This window comes from Euprymna scolopes, chromosome 39, assembly GCF_053919585.1.
Source record: "Euprymna scolopes isolate OS-2025 chromosome 39, ASM5391958v1, whole genome shotgun sequence".
Taxonomy (NCBI): domain Eukaryota; kingdom Metazoa; phylum Mollusca; class Cephalopoda; order Sepiida; family Sepiolidae; genus Euprymna; species Euprymna scolopes.
In genome coordinates this window covers 3410215-3435319 of record NC_136520.1, presented here as the reverse complement: position 1 = coordinate 3435319, position 25105 = coordinate 3410215, and the positions used below count along the sequence as shown (strand labels likewise).

At 33.6% G+C, this 25105-nt stretch overlaps 1 protein-coding gene across 1 annotated transcript in view; it reads left to right on the top strand.

Moving 5' to 3' along the window:
* Nucleotides 1–25105, top strand: part of LOC145263613 (transformation/transcription domain-associated protein-like) — a 334985-nt gene that overhangs the window by 256903 nt on the left and 52977 nt on the right. The window contains exons 70-75 of the mRNA XM_080120456.1: nucleotides 860–955; nucleotides 5324–5442; nucleotides 9108–9222; nucleotides 14022–14134; nucleotides 17109–17220; nucleotides 22988–23211. Coding sequence (XP_079976582.1) covers nucleotides 860–955; nucleotides 5324–5442; nucleotides 9108–9222; nucleotides 14022–14134; nucleotides 17109–17220; nucleotides 22988–23211 — 779 coding nt within the window. The remainder of the gene's footprint in view (nucleotides 1–859; nucleotides 956–5323; nucleotides 5443–9107; nucleotides 9223–14021; nucleotides 14135–17108; nucleotides 17221–22987; nucleotides 23212–25105) is intronic.

The window sequence follows — 25105 nt, the reverse complement described above, 5'->3', positions numbered from 1 at the left end:
ATGTTTCTGTAATCACCCACGTCGGGGTATTACGTCTTCAGGCCAAGTCTTTTGAAGGTGGTTCTTGGCCTGAATACGTAATCCCCCGACGTGGGTGATTACAGAAACATGTATGCACATATGTAGCCATAAATGTTTGTATAAATAAAATTAATATATATATATATATATATATAATCCTTCAAAGGGCGAATGAACTCTTTTTCTGGGTCAACGGCCAACTAGCACCGTGTATATTTGTGTGCGTGTATATGTGTATTGGGGTAGAGAGGGTTCCCGTAAGCTGTGGTGAAGGCAACCTTTCTAGATGAAGCAAATCTCTGATTTAAAAAAAACCATAAAGCGGGAGACCAGTACCCGCATTAAGCTGGTCTGCAGTTTAATTTGTTGCTGGCTATCTTGCTCTTGCTTGTTCTCAACATTTTGAACCGAGAGAGAGACTTAGCTGTCGTACAAAGCTAAGACTCTGTAACATCATATTTGTATAGATACTCCCTCAGACATTTTGGCTCATGGATTTTAAATGTCTGAGGGAGTGGCACTCGTCTGACAAGATGTTGCAATCATCATTATATATATACATATATAATGTCCGGTCATTTTTTTGTTTTTTGTCTTGTCAGATTGTGTTCCAGGTTATTTCACAAAAGTACTGTTCAAAGAAACTTATAGTACCTTGCCATTTGGGCCATAACATACCATGACTGTCATATTACATTTTTTTTACTTAACAAGATATGTAATCGTGGAAATAAATTTCAATTTGGGACCCGTCAGGTCGTATCGTAACTGTATGTATGTATGTATGTATGTATATATATATAATATTTTACTTGTATTTTTTTTTTTTTTTTTACAGATTGAGAAAATGGTTGAAGTCGCAAGTAATTTGGCGATTAAAGAATGGCGGCGTCTTCCTAGGATTGTTTCAAATGTTCACATTCCATATTTACAAGTAAGTTCTACGTCTTTGTAGTTTCCAAACTTTTTTGGTGCATCTCAGAACAAAATAAAAACTTTATTTCAACTAAAACAACCACTTATGTGTCATGTCGAAATTAGTAACATATCCAAAAATTAAAAAAAAAAAAAAAATGAAGTAGAAAATTAATTTTTTTTTTTTTTTTTTTTTTTTTTTTTATTACCCCAAACAAGGCACATTGCTACTTTGTTGTATGGGGCTACTATACAGGACATAGGTATCAGGAGTACTGTGTAGGGAGTTGGGCAGCAAGATGTCTGTTCACATTACACTTGAACTTCTGCATGTCAGTACAGTTGGGAAAGCAGGGACCCGCAGGGAATTCCAAAGTCTAGCTGTCCTGGGGAAGAAACTACTGGAATAGAAGGCTCTCTTACATCTAGGGATCTCTACTGTGAAGGGGTGGGATTTAGCTGCTTGTCAGGTTTTTCGGGGGTATTTACATCGAGGGGGGCACAAGTGCTTGCAGTTCGTCAGAGCATTCACCGTTAAAATACTTGTAGAACAAGCAGAGATGCAACATTTCGTCGATGGGACAGAGGCTGAAGCTTAGATGACAGTTCAGGATTATTAAGGAAAATTGTTTTTGGAGTAAATTGCAAGTTTTACTTAGGCAACACCAGTCAATGATTATCTATCCCAGAGTCTGGGACACTTGCAGCATCTTAAACAATAAAACTGAAAGATGGATGGATGGTCGATCCAAAGAATTGGTTTGCATCCAGATGTGATGAAATGATTGGAAATTAGGTTCCAACGACAACATTGATTTCTGGTTTATTTGTAAAACAACTTGGTTTGGCATATCGATCATACGTATGATTTGTTTAATCTATATATTTATAAAAGTGAGAATGGGTGTGTGAACTCTTAACCTATATACTCAACAAATTTTTGATCCACAGACTTGAAAGTTTGTATATAGCATTCAGAAATGTGGGAAACTTTTTAATCAATTTTCATCCAGAAAAAAAAGAGGCTGCCAAGGGGTAGCAATTGAAAAATTGGTATATGTGTGTGTGGGGGGGTCATTGGATTTTTATCCGTTTGTGAACCATTTCACAAATGCGCATGCGTAAATTGTTCACATGAAAAATTACTCATGTTAAGAACAAGTAGTTTTTAAACCTCCTTTTAAGGAACGTGTCAAGCTGGCTTAATGGTTATCATACTTGATTCACTGTTTTTAGAGTTTGGTTTCGATCTCAGCGCGTGTATTTTTTTTTATTTACGAGAAATGGACTGTTAAGAAAAAACATACTTGCGCGCACACCTCAGTTTCATTTTTTTTTTTTTTTTTTTTTTTTTTTACATAATTTATAAAAGGAATTTAACGTTACGTTTAATACCAATGGTATTTCTGTTGATAATAAATGAGAATTCTGTAATAATTAAAATATAATACAGGGTGTCCACAAAGTCTGGCTACATAATCTGCAGGGTGTCCACAAAGTTTGGCTACATAATCTACAGGGTGTCCACAAAGTCTGACTACATAATGTAGCCAGACTTTGTGGACACCCTGTATTTATTCATATTTTATGACCGGGCAATTGTGTTCTCTTAAAAATAGAAAACCTTTTTTCTGCTTTCAAAACGAAAGCAGAAAAGTTTCATTTTTTATTCTGAGTTTGTCAATATGAAAAGAATTAAGTTTTTCAAATAATATTATTTTGCTGTTTTTAACGCTTTTAGTACGCGTGTACTAAAAGCGTTAAAAAACAAAAAAATGTAATCAGTACATATTTCTGTTATCATTGTATTTACAAAACAAAAAAAAACAAATAAAAGGTACTTGTGCACTTATGCTACCATGCTTAAATAATATTTAGAAACCCATTCTTAACATGGGGAAGAAAGGGTGTTTTGTTAACTATTCTGTACTTTCACCTAACAATTAAATAAAATGTATCGTGAAACTTGGATTTATTTTTAACTCATTGTCAAGACCATTTTTTCAAATCTGTAAAACAAACCAGTTTTTTATTTATTTTTTATTTTTTAACTGAGGATATCCAAATAATAATTAGTTGGTTCGATAAAGAATTTTATTGTGATGCATTTTGTAAATTTTTACCTTGTTTCCACCTTAACATTTTTCTTTAAAATGACTACCTCCTAAGGTTTTTGGGTATGCTGAAAACGAATATCACATTTAAATTTTCCACAAATACGTAGCTTTCCGGATATTAAACAATGTCATTTCTTATGTTATTGCTGGTGGCCATCTTGGTACGTGTGTTTGTGCATAGTTTCTCGGGGTTATGTTTGCACGCTTGCACGTATCAAGATTGCCACCAGCGATAACCTAAGAAATGACATTGCTTACTATCCGGAAAACTACTTATTTGCAGAAAATTTAAATGCGATATTCGTTTTCAGCATAGCCTAAAACCTATAAAAGTAATCATTTTAAATGTTAAAGTGGAAACAAGGTAAAAAAAAAAAAAAATTACAGTTTTATTTCTTTGTTTACACAGTTGAATTTTCAGTAAAACAGAATAGAAATGACAAAAATTACCATCAACTGGTGAATATATAGTTGTTGCTTATCAGGATTCCTGGTAGCCTGGTACTGTGAAAGCTACATCAAGGATTCATGTAGAGTACGATTTATGGTTGCATCTCAGAATAGGGATATATTTGGGGCCAGATAGAAAGGATTTACAAGATTGAAAATTGGACTGGTCCCAAAATGCATAAGTTCTTGTCGACTATGGGAATTTCCATCTTTTACAGAAATCCAAAATCTATATGAAAAATTTTCTTTGATTTATTTCTGAGATTAATTCATATCTACTCAATTTTTTTTCTTTTCTTTGAGGGGAGTAGTAAATACCGGTCATGAATGCTCTTTAGGCATTCAATGGCTACACCCAAGATTAAGCTCTTCTTTGATGGGGAGGAAGGTAAATACCTACTCTCAATAAAGCTATATTATAATACCACTCTAATACTTTGTTTTGTTCATGAATAGACACCCACTGTATGATACCATGCGCCAGTTAAAAAAAATTGAAATTTGTACATCTGAATTTACAATTCATGGCTTATGGTAAAAAGATACATCAGATTTGACTGCATAATCAGAAAGAGCACACAATTTTACAGAAGGATGCCAATTTTCATGAGAATAGCTTGAAAAATAAATGGCAGCAAAATTACCGAATTTCGTGAAATGTTGAGGTCCGTAATTTAGCCCATTTTTTCTAAAGAAAAATGTCCACAGAAAAGCCTAAATTTTGGCACTTAAAATTCTCATAACTTTTGAACTACTGATGGTATTTGCATAATTCAAACGGTTTTAAGCATCTTTTACATAGCTCTTTTCATGCAAGTTAATAAAATAACAATTATCTAAAAAGAAAAAAATAAACTTGTAATGCTACTTAACATTTATTTTGGTCTCAAGTCAAAATACAAAGTTTTACCCATGTCCAAGTTACCTACATCTAAAATTTCAAGTCTTTAGACCCAAAATTGGCAGAGAAATTTGGTAGAATCTGCAAAGCTCAACTCTTTCAACTTTGACCTTTTAGCAGCCAGATTTCCTACCCCAAAACTGATTAAAATGCTTGCCACATGTCTGAATACCCGTTATGTATAAATTTTAAATGTTTAGACCCAAAATTGGCTGAGTAGTTTGCTAGACACTGCAAAGGTAAAATCTTTTGAATTTTGACCCCATGGCAGCTCAAATTTTCGACCCAAACAGATTAAAAAGCTTGCCCTATCTCTGAATACCATTTATGTAAAATTGGTTGAGTAATTTGGTAGAGGTCAATTTTTTTTTTTTTTTTAACTTTGACCCCAATTTTGACCCCTTAACATTTATTCTTTTGGGCTCAAATCAAATTACAGTTTGATTCATGTCAAGTAACCTACATTTTAAATTTCAAGTGTTTAGACCCAAAATTGTCGGAGTTTGGTAGAGTTTTCAAAAGTGAAATCGTTGAACTTTGACCCCCTTCACATCCAACTTTCTGGTCAAAAACTGATTAAGATTTTCCCAAATCTCAATACCCTTTATATCAAATCTCAAGTCTCTAGACTGAAAATGGACAGATATTTGGTAGGGAAATGTACACACACACACATTTTCACTTTTCTAGATATATAGATTAAAATTTTACAAAAATATCTTAATTTTAAAATTCAATTCAATTTCAGCCTTAATTTTAAACATTTGCATTTCTTTAGCAAACAGAAATTAATAAACTTTTTTTTTTACAGAAACACAAAGTTTTATATTCTCTCTTCTTTTTTTTTTTTGTGTGTGTGTGTTTCTCTAATTAATATTGTCAACGATACTGTATTTTCATTTTTCTACCCAAACTTCAGGCGGCACAGCAGATCATGGAATTGCAAGAAGCTGCCCAGATAAACCAAGGCCTTCAACCTGCCAATATCAACCGAAGTTCGTCCTTACATGATCTCAAGGCCATTGTTAAAACTTGGAGGTTTGTATTTAGTTTACAAATTTTTTTTTAATAATTTGCGTTTGTGTTCGCAGCATTTCACTTCTTGCGCTTGTCGAAAATTGTTGCTCAATTACGGTATTCGTCACCCAGTGTCCATCGTGTGGTCTCTTCTATTTTTGATTTCATTTATAATTTAATATAGGGCACACAAGGGGGGAGGGGGTTCTTCAGTTATATTCGTTTTGTGTGAGTGAAGCTACACTATTTAACTCTACGCTCCTAGATGAAGGTTTTATTGTCATTCGAAGTGTGAGTATATTTTTTCTGAAACGCTGTATAAGAAAATGTCCTAGTGACATATGGTCGACTGGTCCTAGACGTTGTATCAAAGTTTACAGTTACCCAAAGGTGCTGAGTTGAATCCTGAACGAAGGCAGTGAAAAGTAACATTTAAAACAGAGAATCAGCAACTATGTCCCAGAGCCTAGCTGGAGTCCGAACACGGTACCCCCGTAATAATAATAATAAATGGTTGGGGTCGAGACTCCTAACAAACGGTTCCCCAGTTTGATACAAAACACCTGATGAAGGCCGGAGGGCAAAACGGCCAGAAACGTTGTGACTATAACAACCAAGATGAGGAAGTCAGTCCGACAATCTCAATCAATGAGTATATTTTTTCTGAAACACTGTATAAGAAAATGAAATATGCAGAATTACAACTGTATATTCCATCATATTAGTTCATTAAAAGCTGCTTATAAAATAAATATGCAAATAAAAAAACCTAAATGTCTTAATATATTAATTTTTTGATTAGAATCCTTTGTGATGAGTAATTTGTGTATTTATTTATTTGTGGACTGTTATCCTCATCTTTATAGTTGTTGATGATCCTGAATATGACCTTAAACTATATCCAGTGGTGAGGCCCCAGCTTGCGGGCTTTGGGGAGTGTGAAGCCACCCTTTAATCGCCATTGCTCCCAGGTCTACTCTGACCCGGAGTGGTAGTACCTGTTAGGGTCCCAACTATGGGTTAATAGAAACTGATTTGAAAACAACAAATATATTCTATTAAAAAAATTTTCTTCAAAATCTTTGGATTCGGCATTAAATAACCTAAAAAGGGTTGATATGCCGTAAAATAAAAACAACCAATCAATCATAGTTGTTGTTTCACCACGTTTCGACTATTTCTCTGGCCTTCATCAGATAGTTAACCGCGATGGCAATGGGATAGGAATGCTGAGTCTCGTAACTGTATCCCGTCGCGATTAGCCATCTGAGAAAGGCCAGAGAAACAACAATTATGATGATAACAGTTCGCAAATGAAAAAAAAAAAATACTAAATGTGTTTGTCAGCATTTGCAGATTACTCTAGATACGGTATTTCAAGATCTTATGTTGTATCCTTGAATAAAATAAGCACAACCTGTTTTGATGTCAATATAGTTTGGATAGATGGAAAACATCGGGGGTTAGTGTAAGCTGCGGCATTGTTTGCTTGATATATCGTGTCGTATTCACAAAAGTTAATATACAAATATTGCATACTATATGAACATCCGTACTATGATGGGTGATTTCTAACTCGGTTTCTGCACTGTTTATCTGTTGTATTAAATATTGTGTGTTAAAGAAAATGTGCCAATGCAAAATTATGACTGTACATAACAGAACATATTAAAAACTGGTAAAGAAATAAATGTACAAATTAAGCCAACATAAATGCGCTTGTCAGCGTTTGCAGATTACTACAGATACGGTATTTCAAAATCTTATATATCATAAAAATTATATAAAAAATAAGTTAAATGTCTTGATGTATATAAGAAAATATGAAAATACAAAATTATGACGGGATATTAATTTATTAATATTAACAGCATAATCACGTTTTACAAACCGGTTCCCGTCAGATCACCAAAGTTAAGCAATGATGAGCCTGCCCACTACCAGATGGGTGAACATTTGGGATTTTCAGGTGCTGTATGTGCTCTCCGCTTATCTCGGCATTGTTTCCAGTCAGCCAGAACATCTTGCTACTGGACTCAAGCAGTGACAATTCAGGAGAGGTGTGGTTGGGATTGCGCAACTGATGCCTCACAATTCAGGAGGGGTGTGGTTGGGATTGCGCAACTGATGCCTCACAATTCAGGAGAGGTGTGGTTGGGATTGCGCAACTGATGCCTCACAATTCAGGAGAGGTGTGGTTGGGATTGCGCAACTGATGCCTCACAATTCAGGAGAGGTGTGGTTGGGATTGCGCAACTGATGCCTCACAATTACGTGTGCAGCTGTCCTTACAGGGGTTATCCTTTGTCTTTTGAGACTGAACAGAGGCATCGAATATTAATTTATTAGAATGTGTTAAAAGAAATGAATATACAAATTAAGAAAACCTAAATATGTTTGCAGATTATTATAGATACGGTATTTCAAAATCTTATATCATAGAATTTAATAAGCTCAACCTTTTTTGATAATATATGTAGGATAGATAAAAAAAATTGTGTTTAATCAGTTTGATATAGCTGGAAATGTCTTCTCAGTTATTAAATCATTTCTCTATGATAGGTTCATAAGAGTAGTAGTTGATGGGCAAAAATCAGAAGCTCACATTATAAACGCTGGAGTCCCTCAGGGGTCCATCATGGGCCCAACTCTTTTCCTGATCTACATTAATGATCTTCCAAATCACATCCTTACATTATTCGTAGACATTTTTGCTGACAACACTACCATTTAAGGGAGCACATCTAAGACAGTAAACGACCAAGTTCTCTCCGATTCTCTCTCCTCTGATCTTGATCACGTTGTACAATGGGGAAAGGAGTGGCTGGTTACTTTTAATGCATCTAAAACCAAGCTTCTATCTTTACATCATCAACGTTCTGATCCACATCTGGCATCAATTGAAATGAATGGCTCTCGTCTTGGGGAGGCCTCAAGTTTTGACAGGCTTCTGGGCTTGACCTTTACTCCTGATCTTAAATGGAATACGTACATCAAATCTGTTGCAAAGGCTGCTGGAAAAATGGTTGGATCCTTGTATCGATCCAGTAGATATCTCACTGCTGATGCAATTCTCTATCTATATAAGAGCCAGGTACGTCTAAGGATGGAATACTGTTACCACATATGGGCAGTAGCTGCTAGAAAAGACTTGTACTGCCTTGATAGAGTTCAAAATACACTTCGTAGCCTCGTAGGAGATGTTCTTTTCTCTTCCCTGCAACCTCTATCTCACAGAAGAGATGTTGCGAGTTTGTCTCTGCTTTATCGTTATTTTCATGGAAAGTGCTCGACTGAGCTTCAATCTATGGTCCCCCCTCGCTAAACTTTCACAAGAAACACTAGACTAGCTGAAAACATTATCAATAATTTTCCCCACTCTTTATCTGTGCCTAAACCTAAACACTTCCGTTTTCCTGCATTCCAGCTGTCTATAATATGGTTGTCTTCAAGTCCAACGTGAACAAGTTTCTGATGAGCCGTTCCACTTAAGTTAACAAATTTACCGAACTTCCATTACTATCGATTACTATATTGTCCTTTTGACTACTCTACACTCTTTAACCCTTATCCTTGAGTGGCCTATCGGCCTTGATAAGTGGTGACGCCTATGTAAAAAAAAAAAAAAAAGTTGATCATTAAACGATCTCAAGTATTGACATGATTTTAACATTTGTTTATTTTAGGAATCGATTACCTATGATCTCTGACAATATGTCACATTGGAGCGATATTTTTACGTGGCGGCAACATCATTACCAATTCATCATCACAAATCATGATAATCATACTCCGACAGAAGTAAGTTCTTTTTTTTGTTTTTGCTTCGCTTTTTTCCCAGATCTTCCGATGCTGTCTCAAATTAGAAAATGTATCAAATTAGAAAAGGAATTTGGTTCGTTAAAACCTATGCAATCAAAAAATCGTCTCAAATCCATGGTCTACCTTTTTTTATATATATATACATCTATAACATAAAGGGGATAAAAATCTGTTTAAATGTATGTCTGTATGTTGGCCTAAAAATTTCGATAGAGACAACAGATTTTCATGAGAACGATATCGTTTTGATGTTCGACCCTTCGAGCAACAAATATAAAAAAATTGGCTAAAAACATTAATTCCTTCACCCTCAACTTCAGGCACTTTTCTACAGGGAGGGGTTGCAAAAAAATCATTCCTTCATGAAAATTTAGCCAAACACGCATGCACAAAAAAAGTTCTTTCTTGAATTAGTTTAAATATTATAAAAAAAACAAAAAAAACGACCTTACTTCGCTCACATGGTCGTTATCGTGGCAGCGTCATTATCTTAAAATTGCACGTTCGAGCCGAGATATCAGATATAGTTTTTTTTTTTTTTTTTTTTTTTTGAAGTTTGAATATTGAAATGCCATTTTTGGGTTTTTAAAAAAATATTTTTTCATCACATTCGCTGTTTTTATTATTTTTTTTTTTCCGATTTTTTTTAAAGAAGTTTTTACATTTAAACATTTTAACGGTTAGTTATGCAATTTCTTTTCCGTTTGCTTATTCTATATTTTCCATTTCGTTTTGATTTAAAAAAAAAACCCTACAAACACACACACCTCACCACACTTTTTTCAGCCCAGTAACAAATCATAATATAAATTTTTAAGGCCATTTTAACTTTTTTTATTCAAAATCAATAATTGGAAAACTTTTTAGGTATTTAACTGCTTAACATTAATCTTAAATCAAAATGCGACTACAATTTATGACGACTACAATTTATGACGACTACAATTTATGACGACTACAATTTATGACGACTACAATTTATGACGACTACAATTTATGACGACTACAATTTATGACGACTACAATTTATGACGACTACAATTTATGACGACTACAATTTATGACGACTACAATTTATGACGACTACAATTTATGACGACTACAATTTATGACGACTACAATTTATGACGACTACAATTTATGACGACTACAATTTATGACGACTACAATTTATGACGACTACAATTTATGACGACTACAATTTATGACGACTACAATTTATGACGACTACAATTTATGACGACTACAATTTATGACGACTACAATTTATGACGACTACAATTTATGACGACTACAATTTATGACGACTACAATTTATGACGACTACAATTTATGACGACTACAATTTATGACGACTACAATTTATGACGACTACAATTTATGACGACTACAATTTATGACGACTACAATTTATGACGACTACAATTTATGACGACTACAATTTATGACGACTACAATTTATGACGACTACAATTTATGACGACTACAATTTATGACGACTACAATTTATGACGACTACAATTTATGACGACTACAATTTATGACGACTACAATTTATGACGACTAGCAGAGATGCCAGGCCTTGCCCAGTTGTAAAATATGCTTAAATATAGTATTTTAATTTATATGGATTTCATATCTATATATTATTATAGTGTTAGTTTTCTATTGATTATTATATTGTACCCAATATACAAGGTGGTCGTTAGAAAAGCGGGGAAATTCGTCAAACAGCGATTTATTTTTACAAAGTTTTTCAAAGACAAATGATATATTATACTCATAGATACTGAAAAAATTATTTATTACAACATCCAAGCAAGGAAATCTGGACGGTTCAGTTATATATATATATATATATATACACTCTTTGTTTTGACCAAAGCAGTAATATGTTCCTACACAATCATGAGCATGCTTTGGTCAGCAGTTACCAATAACTAGAGATCTCTTTAGGTGAGACAGCTTATACGAAAGCAAAGTTTTCAATGAAAATATCTGGTCTTCCTTGTCAAAGGGAGTTAATATTAGGTGTCATCAAATGTAAAAAATATTTGGTTGTATGTAAATCAGATCCAATAGGGGTGCGGCTTTGAGTCTGTGTTTAGATATAGGAATGAATGGGAAAAGGTGGAGGTCAAAGGTCAAGATAGAGGTAATGGAAGACTAGAAAGTTAGGTATTTGTATGCAGAGGTCTCTAGTTACTGGTAACTAGCTGACCGAAACATGCTCATGATTGTGTAGCAACATAATACTCCTTATGTAAAAACAAATAAAAAGTATACTCTGCTCTACTTCGGTATTGAGCACTCTTGTATTAAACTTTATTGGTTACTTTACCTCTGGAAAACATTAACCTCAGATTATATATATATATTAAATAATGTGATTTATAATTTAAAAATTTAAAAAATTTTTAAAAATTTAAAAATCAAAATTTAATTAAATTAAAAATCAGTTTCATAAGAAGGAACAACAATCGTACAGATAATTGACTTTGTTGTTGTTCCTTCTTATGAAACTGATTTTTAATTTAATTAAATTTTGATTTTTAAATTTTTAAAAAATTTTAAAATTTTTAAATTATAAATCACATTATTTAATATTGAATTAGCTCTAGGACATTTAACTATCGAGCTTATTATATATCTAAATTACAACGAGCATTTCCTGTATTTTAATTAAACTAGTAATTTCACTATTACATTAAAATACACTTAGCCCTTTAGACTATTATTCTAATCTCCTTTAAATTATATATATATATATATATATATATATATATATACACACACACACACACCTTCACATGCATATGCAAACACAAAGACAAGATTGAAATAAAGATGCCTAAATGGTTCACAGGGTTTTATAATTATTAAGATTAAAAAAAGGTTCCTCACGGATTTGAGCCGATTGCATTGATTAAAATATTTTTCATTTTAATATTTGTCATCATATAAAACGGTCACGGTATAATTAAAATGCTTATTAATTATTGATTAAAAAAAAGTTTGCTTGTTACTCGGTGTGCATTGGGGCCCACTTATATTACCGGAACGCAGAAGAATTAATCCTACCATATTTGATTTCTCTTTGCTATTTCTAGAGAATAACTCGTCAGATATTTTTTTTTATACCAATTATGATTGAAGGGATAATTCTTTTTAATATTTCGTTTTTAGTATTAGCCAACACTCACAGCACCTTATCGTTTTATTTTTTATATATATATATATATATATATATATATAGTAAAAACCTGAAGGTGCTCAATATATTTTTCATTTATTACCGTTTTATCTGTTTAGTTACACGTTTCTGTTACCGAATTGTATCAACGATCCAGCAACTTTGTCAGACTTGAACAGAAGTGGATCGTTGATACAGTTCGGTAACAGAAACGTGGAACTAAACAGATAAAACGGTAATAAAATAAAAAAAATATGTGTGTGTATATATATATATATATATATATATATATATATATATATATATAAGAATACAAATTTAAGACTAAAAAAATTTTACATGAATTGATCGACAAGATACGTAAATAAAATATATTTGAGTATCTTGTTAGACAATAAATTGATGTAACATGTGTTTTTACAGTCTTAAATTTGTATTCTTCTATAACAAGCTCTATTTCCTAACTTGGTTGTATTGAGCTTTTTTGTTTGGTTGAGATTACTATCTAAATATTCATATTTACTCCAAGTTTACAGAATCTTTTAGCTTCTAAACTTAATCTTTATCGGTTGCTTTTGTTTATATCATTCAACAAATCCCGGGTGTAACGAATAAGACAACAAATTTCGGCAAAATTCAATTTTATTATCAACATGATTAAGATGATAGTGATTCTGATACATCTCTGACCATTCGATGCATTTTCGGAGCACGATTTAACTTAGGTTTTCTGATTAAGTTTCAGTTGTGTATATACATATATATATGTGTGTGTGTGCGTGCAATTGATTGTCACGGACAGATCAGAAGTAGACGTAACGTTTTACATTAGAATGTTCCTTAGATGCTTGCCTTAACAAAAACTAAATTTTTAACACCATTTTTCTCTGCATTTTTTTTTTTTTTTTTTTTAATCAATAAATAAAACTTTCTAGTTAGTGTTTAATTCCTTAACATTAAACTTAAATCAAAATGTGGTTACATTAAGGTTGCCCATGGATTTCAGCACTTATTAAAACGATATTTAAATTTGACTAGATGAATTTATTTTAATTTTTGTGCATTGTAAGTAATAGTGCATTGTAATCTATATAAGTGAGAATGTGTGTGTGTGTGAGGACAATTCTAAACCTATATACTCCACAAATTTTTGATCTACAGCCTTGAGACTTGGTATATGGGGTATTCAGACATTTGGATAAAGTTTTTAATCGGGTTTTCACCCAGAAAAAAGGTTTGCTAAGATGTCAGAATGGATGTGGGCGAGTCATCAAATTTTTGTTTGTCAACTGTTTCACGAATGCGCATGCGTGAATCGTTCTCATCACAGATTCCTTATGTTAAGAATAAGATTTTGTCAAGCTGGCCTAATGGTTATCGTACTTGACTCACTATCTTTAGGTTTTGGTTTTAATCTCAGTTTGTATTTTTTTTTTTTTTTGAACTGTTAAAAAAACCTAATACTCGCATGCACAGGTTTCAGTTTCTGTATGCTGTTGTTAGCGCATGTGCCATAGGTTGGCCATCCTTGCTTTATTGTTTGAATAGATGGTTACTCTTTTTTTTCTCTCTCTCTCTCTTTCAGCACAGCAGCCAATCAATGTTAGGAGTTCATCATTCATCATTAGCCATCATTCATTTTGGAAAAATTGCACGCAAGCACAACCTGACTGGAGTTTGCTTAGATTCGCTGAACAGGTTTGTTTTCTGCGCTTAAAATGATTTCAAATTTAAAAACTCAAGCCACCAAAGAGTCAAAATTTGGTGACAAAAGATTATTTTTAATAAACGAAAAACACAAATCAAATATTTCAGTCAATTTCCAACCATCTTCAGTGAATTATATTTTTTTTCTTATGGTCGATCAGTGACGACCACAAGTTTAATTGTAAAATCGCGACTGTATTAATGTCGCGATTTCAAGTGTAGATTAATGCTGGCATGTGTTTTATTTAATCTATATATAAATATATATCTGTAAGAGTGAGCATGTGTGTCAGGACAATTCTCAACCGATATACTCAAGTTTTGATCGACAGATTTGAAATTTAGTATATAGAATATTCAGACACGTGGAAAACTTTTTAATCGATTTTTATCCGGAAAATAAGGGCTGCTAAGAGGTGAAAATTAAAAAAATTGGTACGTGGGAGTCATCGGATTTTGATCTGTTTGTCAACTGTTTCATGAATGCGTGAATCGTTCGTGTGACAGACGACTTATGTTAACAATAAGTAGGTTTTATTTATTTTTTTTTTATTACATTTTCACCACAAACAAGGCACATTGCCACTTTGGTGTAGGGGGCTATTATCAGGGGCAGCAACTACTGGAGCACTATGTTGGGATTTGGGCAGCAAGATGTCGGTTCACGTTGCACTTGAAGTTCTGCATGTTAGTACAGTTAGGGAAGCAGGAACCTGGAATGGAATTCCAGAGAGTCTAGCAGTTCTGGGGAAGAAACTACTGGTGTAGAAAGATCTTTTACATCTAGGGATCTCTACTGTGTGGGGGTGGGATTTAGCTGCCTGTCAGGTTTGTTGAGGGTGTCTACGTTGTGGGGGCACAAGTGTCTGCAGTTCGTCAGAGCATTCACCATTAAAATACTTGTAGAACAGGCAGAGGGATGCAACGTTTCGACGATGGGACAGAGGCTGAAGCTTAGATGCCAGTTCAGGGCCTATCAGATTTGCGACTCTCTTTTGAACATTTTCTAGGAGCGAGAGACTAGTAGCAGATGCACCAGCCCAAATATGACAACAATACTCCATACATGGGGGAATGGTGGCCTTATAGAGGTATAGGATACTTTCAGGTGTCAGTAGTTTTTTAGCACAGTAGAGAGAACCTACCTTTTTCGCAGCGGCCCTGGCAATGTTTTCAATATAATTGTTCCAGCTCATGTTTCCTGTGAACGTTAGGCCAAGCAGTTTGAAAGATGTACTCTCAGACAGGGAGTCACTGGCCATTGCTATTGGTGGCAGAGAAGGTTTCTTGTAGTTATTGAAGGTTGGTTGGTTGGTTGGTTGGTTTTGTTTTACAGCATATCAACCCTTTTTGGGTTATTTAATCCTGAATCCAAAGATTTTGAAGAAAAAAATTTTAATAGAATATATTTGCTGTTTTCAAGTCGGTTTTTATTTAACCCATGGTTGGAACCCTAACAGGTACTATCACTCCGGGTCAGAGTGGACCTGGGAGCAATGGTAATTAAAGGGTGGCTCCACACTCCCCAAAGCCCACAAGCTGGGGCCTCACCACTGGATATAGTTGGTCATATCCAGGACCCCCATTGGGGGACTTTTACCCTCTGCAGGGGGGCAGTCAGTGTATTCTAGTGCCCAACCGACAGGGCCGTAATTATTGAAGGAAACCAGTTTAGTCTTGGCAGCATTTATATCCATTTTTAAAGTATCGTATCAAGTTGGCATAATGATTATCATATTTGATTCACCGTCTTTAGATTTTGATCTCAGCTGGAATATTTTTAATTTTTTTACAAGAAGTGAATTGTTTAGAAAAAAAATGATAGTGGCATGCACGTCTCAGTTTCTTTCAGGGTTTTTTTTTTTTTTTTACTTTTTTTTAAAATGAATTTTACGTTACGTTTAATACCTACTGTATTTCTGTTTATAATAAATAATTCTGTATTAATAAAAATATAATATTTATGCTTATTTGCTAGGAGATCAATATTTCTATTTATTAAAGATACTGAAGGATTGGAAATTCCTAGTTTTTGGTGATGGGATTCTATATATGTAGTGTGTAGCATTACTAGGAAAAATATGAACCGTAATATGAGTTCAGGTGAGATTGTTTGAATGAGGAAAAAGTGAGTTTGTCAAGCCAGTCAAATTTTTTTAAAGTTAAAAAAAAGAAAATCCCAAGTTAGCCTATATTAGAAACCAATTTCAGAACCAAAACATTTGTTTTATTATTGATTTTTTTTTTTAATTTATGTATTTTTTTAAATTTGTGTATTGATTTGTTTTTTTTTTAATTTGTACTAAATTTAAAAATCTGTGATTTCTTGAATGTATATACTGATAAAAAATTATGTATTGATTTTTTTTTTAAATTTGAGTTTTTTAGAAACTTATTGATTTATAGGTTTGAAATTATTTAGCATGAATTTAACTTTTTAATTTATTTTTTCGTTTTTAATGTCTTTTCAATTTCAATTTTTATATTTTTTATATATTTATATCTATTTTATTTGATTTATTAAATTTTTAAATTTTTTTTTACCTTTATCCTATTTTAATTTTTTAATTTTTATAATTTTACTTTTATTTAAATTTTTTCCTTTATTTTATTTTTATTTATTTTTTTTTCTTTATATTTTAATTTTTTAATTTTTTAATTTTTATAATTTTACTTTTATTTAAATTTTTTCCTTTATTTTATTTTTATTTATTTTTTTTTCTTTATATTTTAATTTTTTAATTTTTTTCACTTATTTTTTTCCTTTATTTTTTTCCTTTATTTTTTTTTTGTATTTATTTAGCTACTTTTTCTGTTACTCATAAAATTTTATTTTCTTCATAAAAAACTAAGTTATAAAAACTACTTGATTAATTTATGTCTGATATTTTTGTTTTGTTGTCGGACATATCTGTTGATGTACTGTAAACTCAACAAGTCAACCGAAATAATGCTTTCATTTTAGGATTCATACGATTCCGACTGTCCCAATAGTGGATTGCTTCCAGAAAATCCGACAACAATTGAAATGTTATTTACAAATGAGTAGCACGATGACGCGAACGGAATTGCAAGATGTAAGTAAAACTTTCCTATGCATGCAACGTACATCGAAATTGTATTTGTGAAAAACACAAAAAAACAAAAAGGGTTCTCAAAACTAAGTTTAAGTCTTAGCCATTGTTAAAATCTCTTTTGTTGCAAAACTAATTTAGATAAAATAACCACTTTGTGTCGCAAAGTAAATTCAGATGAAATAAGATCCTACAGGTAGAACTTGTTAATTAGTGAATTTTGGAAGTTATACTTTATGTGGAACTCTCTTCTGTTTGCCTGTTTCCCACCTGACTACAACTTGGATGCCTTCAAGTCCAACATAAACAAATTCCTGATAAGCCGCCCCGTTAAGTAAGACACTTTATCAACTCTCCATTACTCACGATTACTACAATATTATCCCATTGATTATTGTATATGCAATAACCCTTATCCCTGAGTGGCTTCTGGGCCTTGATAAGTGGTGACTACCATGTTAAAAAAAAAAAAAAAAAAAAAAAAAATGTATATGTCGACGAATGGAGATCGACCAACTGCACCTCGCATTATTGAATGCAGGGATTCAGAGGTCAGCTTCATAGACCAAACTGTATCGACCCTTTTTTAATGTTGAGTTCAATTATTTCATAGAAGAGTAAAAATTGAAATATTGAATTTCAATTGAAACCAATGGTATCTATTTTTTTATTTAAAAAAATTTTTTTATTACATTTTCACCCCAAACAAGGCACATTGCCACTTCGATGTAGGGGGCTACTATTAGGGACACAGGCTACAGGGGTACTAGGTGGGGAGTTGGGCAGCAAGATGTTGGTTCACGTTACACTTGAACTTCTGCATGCACTAAAATTAAAAAATTGAAATATTAAATTTCAAGTGAAACTGAATTGTCATGTCACAGTAATTAACACATCCAAAAATTACGAAAAACAATTAAGTTAGAAAATTAATTATTAAATTATAACACGTATGAGATACATTTGAAAACCAAATTACAATGCAATATTATGAAAATAAACATATTTACTTGTTGAATTATATAAAAAAAAACGTACTTGTTTGAAATCATTACTTTGGCGCTATACGCAATCTTCAGAACGACATTTTTTTTTTTTTCTTGCCATGATGTTGAATTAAGAAAATTAAAAAAAAAAACCAGTAAAGAGGCCGCATGTTGTTGTCTGTAGTGTTATTTTGAACTGCTAAAAGAACGAGTTTGGCAAATGCGATATGAAAGTCAGGGTTGTGTTTGCTGTGATAGAAGCATTGGTTGAATTTTAAAATAAAAATACGTACGAAATGCATTTGGAAACCAAATTACAATGCAATATTATGAAAAACAAATATTTACTTGTTTAAAATTATTATTAAGGTGCTATACTTAATTTTCAGAATTAAGAAAATGTATAAAAGATGACGTCTAGCATCTAAATATTAATTTTAAATAAGTAAATATCTGTTTATTTTCATAATATTGTGTTGTAATTTGGCTTTCAAACTATTTCATACGTATTTTATTTTAAAATTTAATCATCGCTTCTATCACAGAAAACACAACCCTGACTATTAAACATTTAATAGAAATTATAAGCATTTTAAGTTAGTGTAAATATTTCTGAGCAAAATAGCCAACTTTCTTGGCTACTTGTTTACATTAAACAAAGATGGTTACTTTGCTCAGAAACAATATTTATGGTAACTTAAAATGCACATAACCTGCATAGAAAGATATCCAAATTTTAACTGCAAATAAGTCAAATTATTAGGTAAAGCCAAAGTTGTTTATTTGAAATAATTTTCAGTTCTACTTCGTTATTGTAGCAAAATTGAAAAATTGAAATATTGAAGTTCAAGTGAAATCAATGGTATCTACTGATTTTTTTTTATTACATTTTCACCCCAAACAAGGCACATTGCCACTTTGGTATAGGGGGCTACTATTAGGGATACAGGCTATAGGGGTACTAGGTGGGGAGTTGGGCAGCAAGATGTTGGGTCACGTTACACTTGAACTTCTGCATGTCAGTACAGTTGGGGAAGCAGGAACCTGGCAGGGAGTTCCAAAATCTAATGGTTCTGGGGAAGAAACTACTGGAGTAGAAGACTCTCTTACATCTAGCGATCTCAACTGTATAGGGGTGGGACTTTGCTGCTTGTCGGGGGTATTTACGTCGAGGGGATACAAGTGCTTGCAGTTCTTCGGAGCATTCACCGTTAAAGTACTTGTAGAACAGGCAGAGGGATGCTACATTTCGTCGATGGGACAGAGGCTGAAGCTTAGATGATAGTTCAGGACCTATTAGATTGGCGACTCTCTTTTGAACCTTGTTTAGGAGTGAGAGACGTAGCAGATGCATCGGCCTAAATATGACAACAATACTCCATACATGAGCGAATGGTGGCCTTATAGAGGTATAGGATACTTCTGGGGTAAGTAGCTTTCTAGCACGGTAGAGAGAACCTACCTTTTTCGCAGCGGTCCTGGCAATGCTCTCAATGTAATAGTTCCAACTCATGTTTCCTGTGAACGTTAGGGCGAGGAGTTTAAAAGGTGTACTTTCAGATAAAGTCTTTGGTCATTGCTATTGGTGGTAGAGAAGGTTTCTTGTAGTTATTGAAGGAAACAAGTTTAATCTTGGCAGCATTGAATGTGACCATCCATTTTTGTCCCCATTCATTCATCTAGTGTTTCTGCCATTTCTTTAGATATGTGTTCATTTGTTTTCCTGTCATATCTGTTAAGATTTAATTATGTTAAGTATTCTTCCAGTGATATCGTATGATCTGATTTTCCTGAGAAAACCTTCGTGCCATACCCTGTCACAAGCCTTAGATATATCTAGAGCTACCGCTCTTCCCTCCCCTGCCTTGTCAAGTGAATGGTATATAGGCTTAGAGATAACTGCTGTGGAACGGGCTTGTCTAAATCCATATTGTTGGTCAGTCAGAAGTTTAGCGTCTGTAAGGTGATGGACTAGAGCTTGATTAATTATGGACTCAAATATTTTGGCAAAAAGTGGGAGGAGGCTAATGGGGCGATAATTTGCTGTGTCAGTTCTTTCGCCAGAATTCTTGAAAACTAGTACCACAGAAGCAGTTTTTCAGCAGGCAGGAAAGCAAAATTCATTAAGGCATTTGTTGTAAAGTTTGGAGAGGATTGGAGTTACTTCGGCGGAGCACTTTTTTAAAAGCACAGACGGGATGAGATCAGGTCCACATGCTTTTGCAGTGTCAAGATTTTTTATAATGGCACGCACCTGAGAAGGGGTGATTTTCAGATCGTCAAGTGTGGCATCTGTCCGCAAAGGAAAGTCTGGGAGAGTGGTTAGCAGGGTCTAGTGTGGAGTTGGAGGCAAACCAACTGGCAAGCATGTTAGCCTTCTCGGTTTCTGAGCAAACAACTTCATGATTGTTGGATAGTGGGGGAATTGTTGATTGCCCATTATTTACTACACTGTTGTAGATTTTCCAGAAATCACGGGTTCCTAATTTCTGAGCTTCGATGCGTTTTTGGGTGGTTTCAGGATATTCTCTCTTAGCTGTCGCTATTTCTTTCTTACAGTTATTATTGGCTTCTATATACTTGTCTGTTTGAACTGGATTTATGTCGGTTAAATCTGCGGTACGCATGCTGCCTTTGCGCGATGGCAGCTGCACATGTGGAAGTAAACCATTGTGGAGAGTGGGGCTTGCTATAAAATGTCCGCGTGGGGACATGTGGTCTCATTTGCGCACTGTTCAGCAGATATTTCGCCATGGGGCGTCTAATGAGATCCCTGATGGCTTCCCAGTCGGCCTTTTTATAATATCTCGTTGTTTTGAGCAATGGCTCTTCCATTTTGGCTCTAGAGTTTAGGGTGATTTTAACTATTATCACTACATGATCAGCATTCCCAAGTGAGCTGTGGGCATTCGTAACACAATCATCAGGAACTGTGGTCAAAAACAGATCTAAAAGTGATGCGTATTGCTCTTGCTGGTCAGGGAAACGGATTGGAAACGTAACTGTCTATGATAGGGAATGAGATATAGAGAAGCTATGTATTGTGGTACCAGCTGCATCTGTGTAATTAGAGAATCCAAGCCAGTTACCGTGGTGGAAATTGAAGTCACCAAATACGTGCACTTGTGCGCTAGTGTCAAAGGAAAGTGCTGTATCTATGCTGTCAGAGACTTTATTTATTAGGGTACAGTCCTTGGTCGAGGGAGTGCGATAGAGAAAATAAAAGTAACTAATATTATGTTGCATGTTAAGTCTAAAGCACATAAAGGCTTGATCGTCTGTTTCTAGTTTTGTTTCTCTAGTCAAGGAGAGGGTGTTTTTAATATAGACTCCAAGCCTGTGCATATGTCTGTCAGTCGTTACGACAGAGTAGGAGATATCCAGGCATGTTAAAGTAGTTAGAGGGGATGGAGGAGTGTAGGTTAGTCTCACTTAGTGCTAAGATATCCAGGGTGTTTGTTATGGGAAATGCTTCAACATCATTTAAATTAGTTCTAAGCCCACGGATGTTCGTAAATGCAAGCCTCAAGGGAGAAGGCGGGTTGGTTTTGTTTGAGTTTGTGCCTGGTTTTAGCTGGTCAGGGAAACGGGTTGGAAACGTAACCAACTGTGATAGGCAATGAGATATAGGGAAGTTATGTGTTGTGGTACCTGCTGCATCTGTGTGAGTAGAAAATCCAAGCTAGTTGCTGTGGTGGACATTGAAGTCACCAAATACATGAACTTGTGCACTAGTGTCAAAGGAAAGTGCTGTATCTATGCTGTCAGAGACTTTGTTTATTAGGGTACAGTCCTGGGTCGAGGGAGAGCGGTAGAGAAAATAAAAGTAGCTTATGTTATGTTGCATGTTCAGTCTATAAAGCACATAAAGGCTTGATCGTCCGATTCTAATTTTATTTCTCTAGTCAAGGGGAGGGTGTTTCGAATATGTACTCCAAGCCTGTGCATATGTCTGTCAGAGTCGTTACGACAGAGTAGGAGATATCCAGGCATGTTAAAGTAGTTAGAGGGGATGGAGGAGTGTAGTTTAGTCTCACTTAGTGCTAAGATATCCGAGGTGTTTGTTAGGAAAAATGCTTCAACATCATTTAAATTAGTTCTAAGCCCACGGATGTTAGTAAATGCAAGCCTCAAGGGAGGAGGTAATTTGGTTTTCTTTGAGTTTTGTCCTGGTTTGTCATATCACAGTAATTAACAAATCCAAAAATTAAAAAAAGATAAGATAGAAAATTAATTATTAAAGAAAACAGTTTTTGTTGATCCCCCAACAAAGGAGGGATTGGACCTAATAATTCACTCCTGTTCATTTGTTTGCACTTTTCTCAATCACACCGTGAATTTTTTTTTTTTTTTTATCTTGCACAAACATTAGTTAGGGTGAAAGTAAATAATCCACTCATGGATGGGGACCTCACTTGCTCGGCTTGTTTTTTTCTTAGTTTTTTTTTTTTGTTTTTATTTATTTATTCATTTTTTTAATTTATTTTTAAAAAAATTTTTAATTTGTTTATTTTTTAATTTATTTTTATTATTTATTTTTATTTTTTGTATTTTATTTCATTTTTTATTTTATTTTTAATTTATTTTTTCTATTTTTTTTTGTTTATTTTTATTTATTTTTATTTATTTTTATTTTTTTTATTTTATTTATTTATTTAAAAAATTTTTATTTTATTTTATTTTATTTTTATTTTTATTTTATTTTATTTTTTTAATTTTATTTTTAAGCAAAAATTCATCCGTAACTTGGTTACATCTTTTTTTTTAATTTTTTTCTTTCACAGCTGTGTCTTCAAGGCCTGGATGTAATTGAAAATACAAACCTGAAATATTTTACAAAAGAAATGACAGCCGAATTATACGCCGTGAAAGGGATATTTTTGGCTCAGCTCAACCGATCCGAGGATGCTAACAAAGCCTTTTCTGCGGCTGTTCAAATGACTGACACCCTCGTAAAAGCGTGGGCCCAATGGGGCGACTATTTGGATGCGATTTTCAGTAGGGACAAGTAAGTAAACGAGATGTGCCGCCTTTAAACTTTAACCCTTATCTCCCCTCGCTTGAATGCAAAGGATACGCAGAAGAAAAAAAATATCAAACTGTTGGTCATCCGCCAATGTTGAAACGCATGTTTTATAGCAGATTTGCTTATTTGTAGCGTTCAGACAACTAATCAGAAATCAAAAAAAATCAAAACATTTTGGAGAATTGGTATCGGAAAAATTTGTGCCTATTTTCCAATGTCAAAAGCGATTACTTTCATCTTTTTATTTGCTTTTGTTCAAAACAAAATCTTTCACTGCTCGTAGTAATAATAGAATAATAAATATTTATTGATTTGTTGGCGAACTGTTATCCTCATCTTCATAGTTGTTATGTTTTGGTTGACTATTCCTTTCGCCTTCTTCAGCTTGTTAATCGCAACTGGATAAGACAGTTTTTTAACTGTATTCTCAGTAATTACTGCCTTCCATAATTGTTCTCTCTGTTTTGGTCAACCTGATAGGTCCTGAACTGTCATCTAGGCTTCAGCCTCTCTCCCATCGACGAGATGTTGCATCCCTCTTCTGCCTGTTCTACAAATACTTTAATGGTGAATGCTCTGACGAACTGCAAACACTTGTACCTCCCCGACGTAACTACCCCCGACAAACCCGACAAGCTACTAAGTCTCATCCCTTTACAGTAGAGATCCCTAGGTGCAAGAAAGCCTTTTACTCCAATAGTTTCTTCCCCAGAACTGCGGGTCTTTGGAACTCCCTTCCGGGATTCTACTTTCCCAACTGTACTGATATGCAGAAGTTCAAGTGTAATGTTAACAAACATCTTTCTACTCATCTCCCTTTATAATGACCCCGCTAATTAAGTCCCTGATAGTAGCCCCATGCTTCAAAGTGGCACTGTGCCTTGTTTGGGGTGAAAATTGAATAATAAAAAAAAAAAAAATTTAAAAAAAACTAATCCTCTGGTCTGCTTTGGGTAGGATTGAAACTGCTATTTTCAGATAATGCTCACCTGGAGCTGTAGAGATTCAACGTCTCTATCCACTGTGTCAAAAGAAAATTTAAATTAAAACGATAATATATATCTAAAAGTTTAGAGATCATCCTCACAAGTGTTTTTAAGTTTTGGAATTAGCTAATGCTGCTTGTATATATAATGCGAACTTCGGGATACCCTGGAACCTCTGAGCAGGGCAAATGTTTTTCGCAGAGCACTAACAAGATAATTTCTAAAATAAATATGAAAAACATTAATTTCAAGTTTTAACTTATATTTGTTCATTAGTTGTTCCTTACTTGTTCATTAGTTGTTCCTTACTTGTGCATTAGTTGTTCCTTACTTGTGCATTAGTTGTTCCTGTTTGTGATTTTACTATATTTTCGTGTTTACAACCATTTTTTTTTTTTTTTTTGATTAATCAAAAATTGTTGCATTTTTTTGTAATTTATTTTTTTTTTATTTACTTTTTCATAAACCATCCTGAAACTCTTTACATCTGTAGTTATGTGTCATTTCTTTTTCCAGTAAAAAAGATCAATAATTGAATGCCTGTAGCCGTTTAATTTTTCCGTATAAAGCATTTGAGCCTCTTTAAGAAAGGGGGTTTGCAGAGCAGCTCTAGCGGTATCAGAATTTTTGTAGGAATTTTTGACACCCCTAACACGAAACTGCGAATACAATATAAAAATCTCGGAATTTCTCTGTTAAAAGTGGGTTATTTATTTTCTTTATGGATTATACTTCCAAAATAAACTATTACAGTTGTTTTAAAAGTAATAGAAATATTTTTTTTTTTTTAAACAGTAATGAATTTTCCGAACTCAATATTTTTCAATCTTTAAACTTTAAAAATCTATCAAAATTTTTCTATTGATTCTATTTTTACGATATTTTCAGGG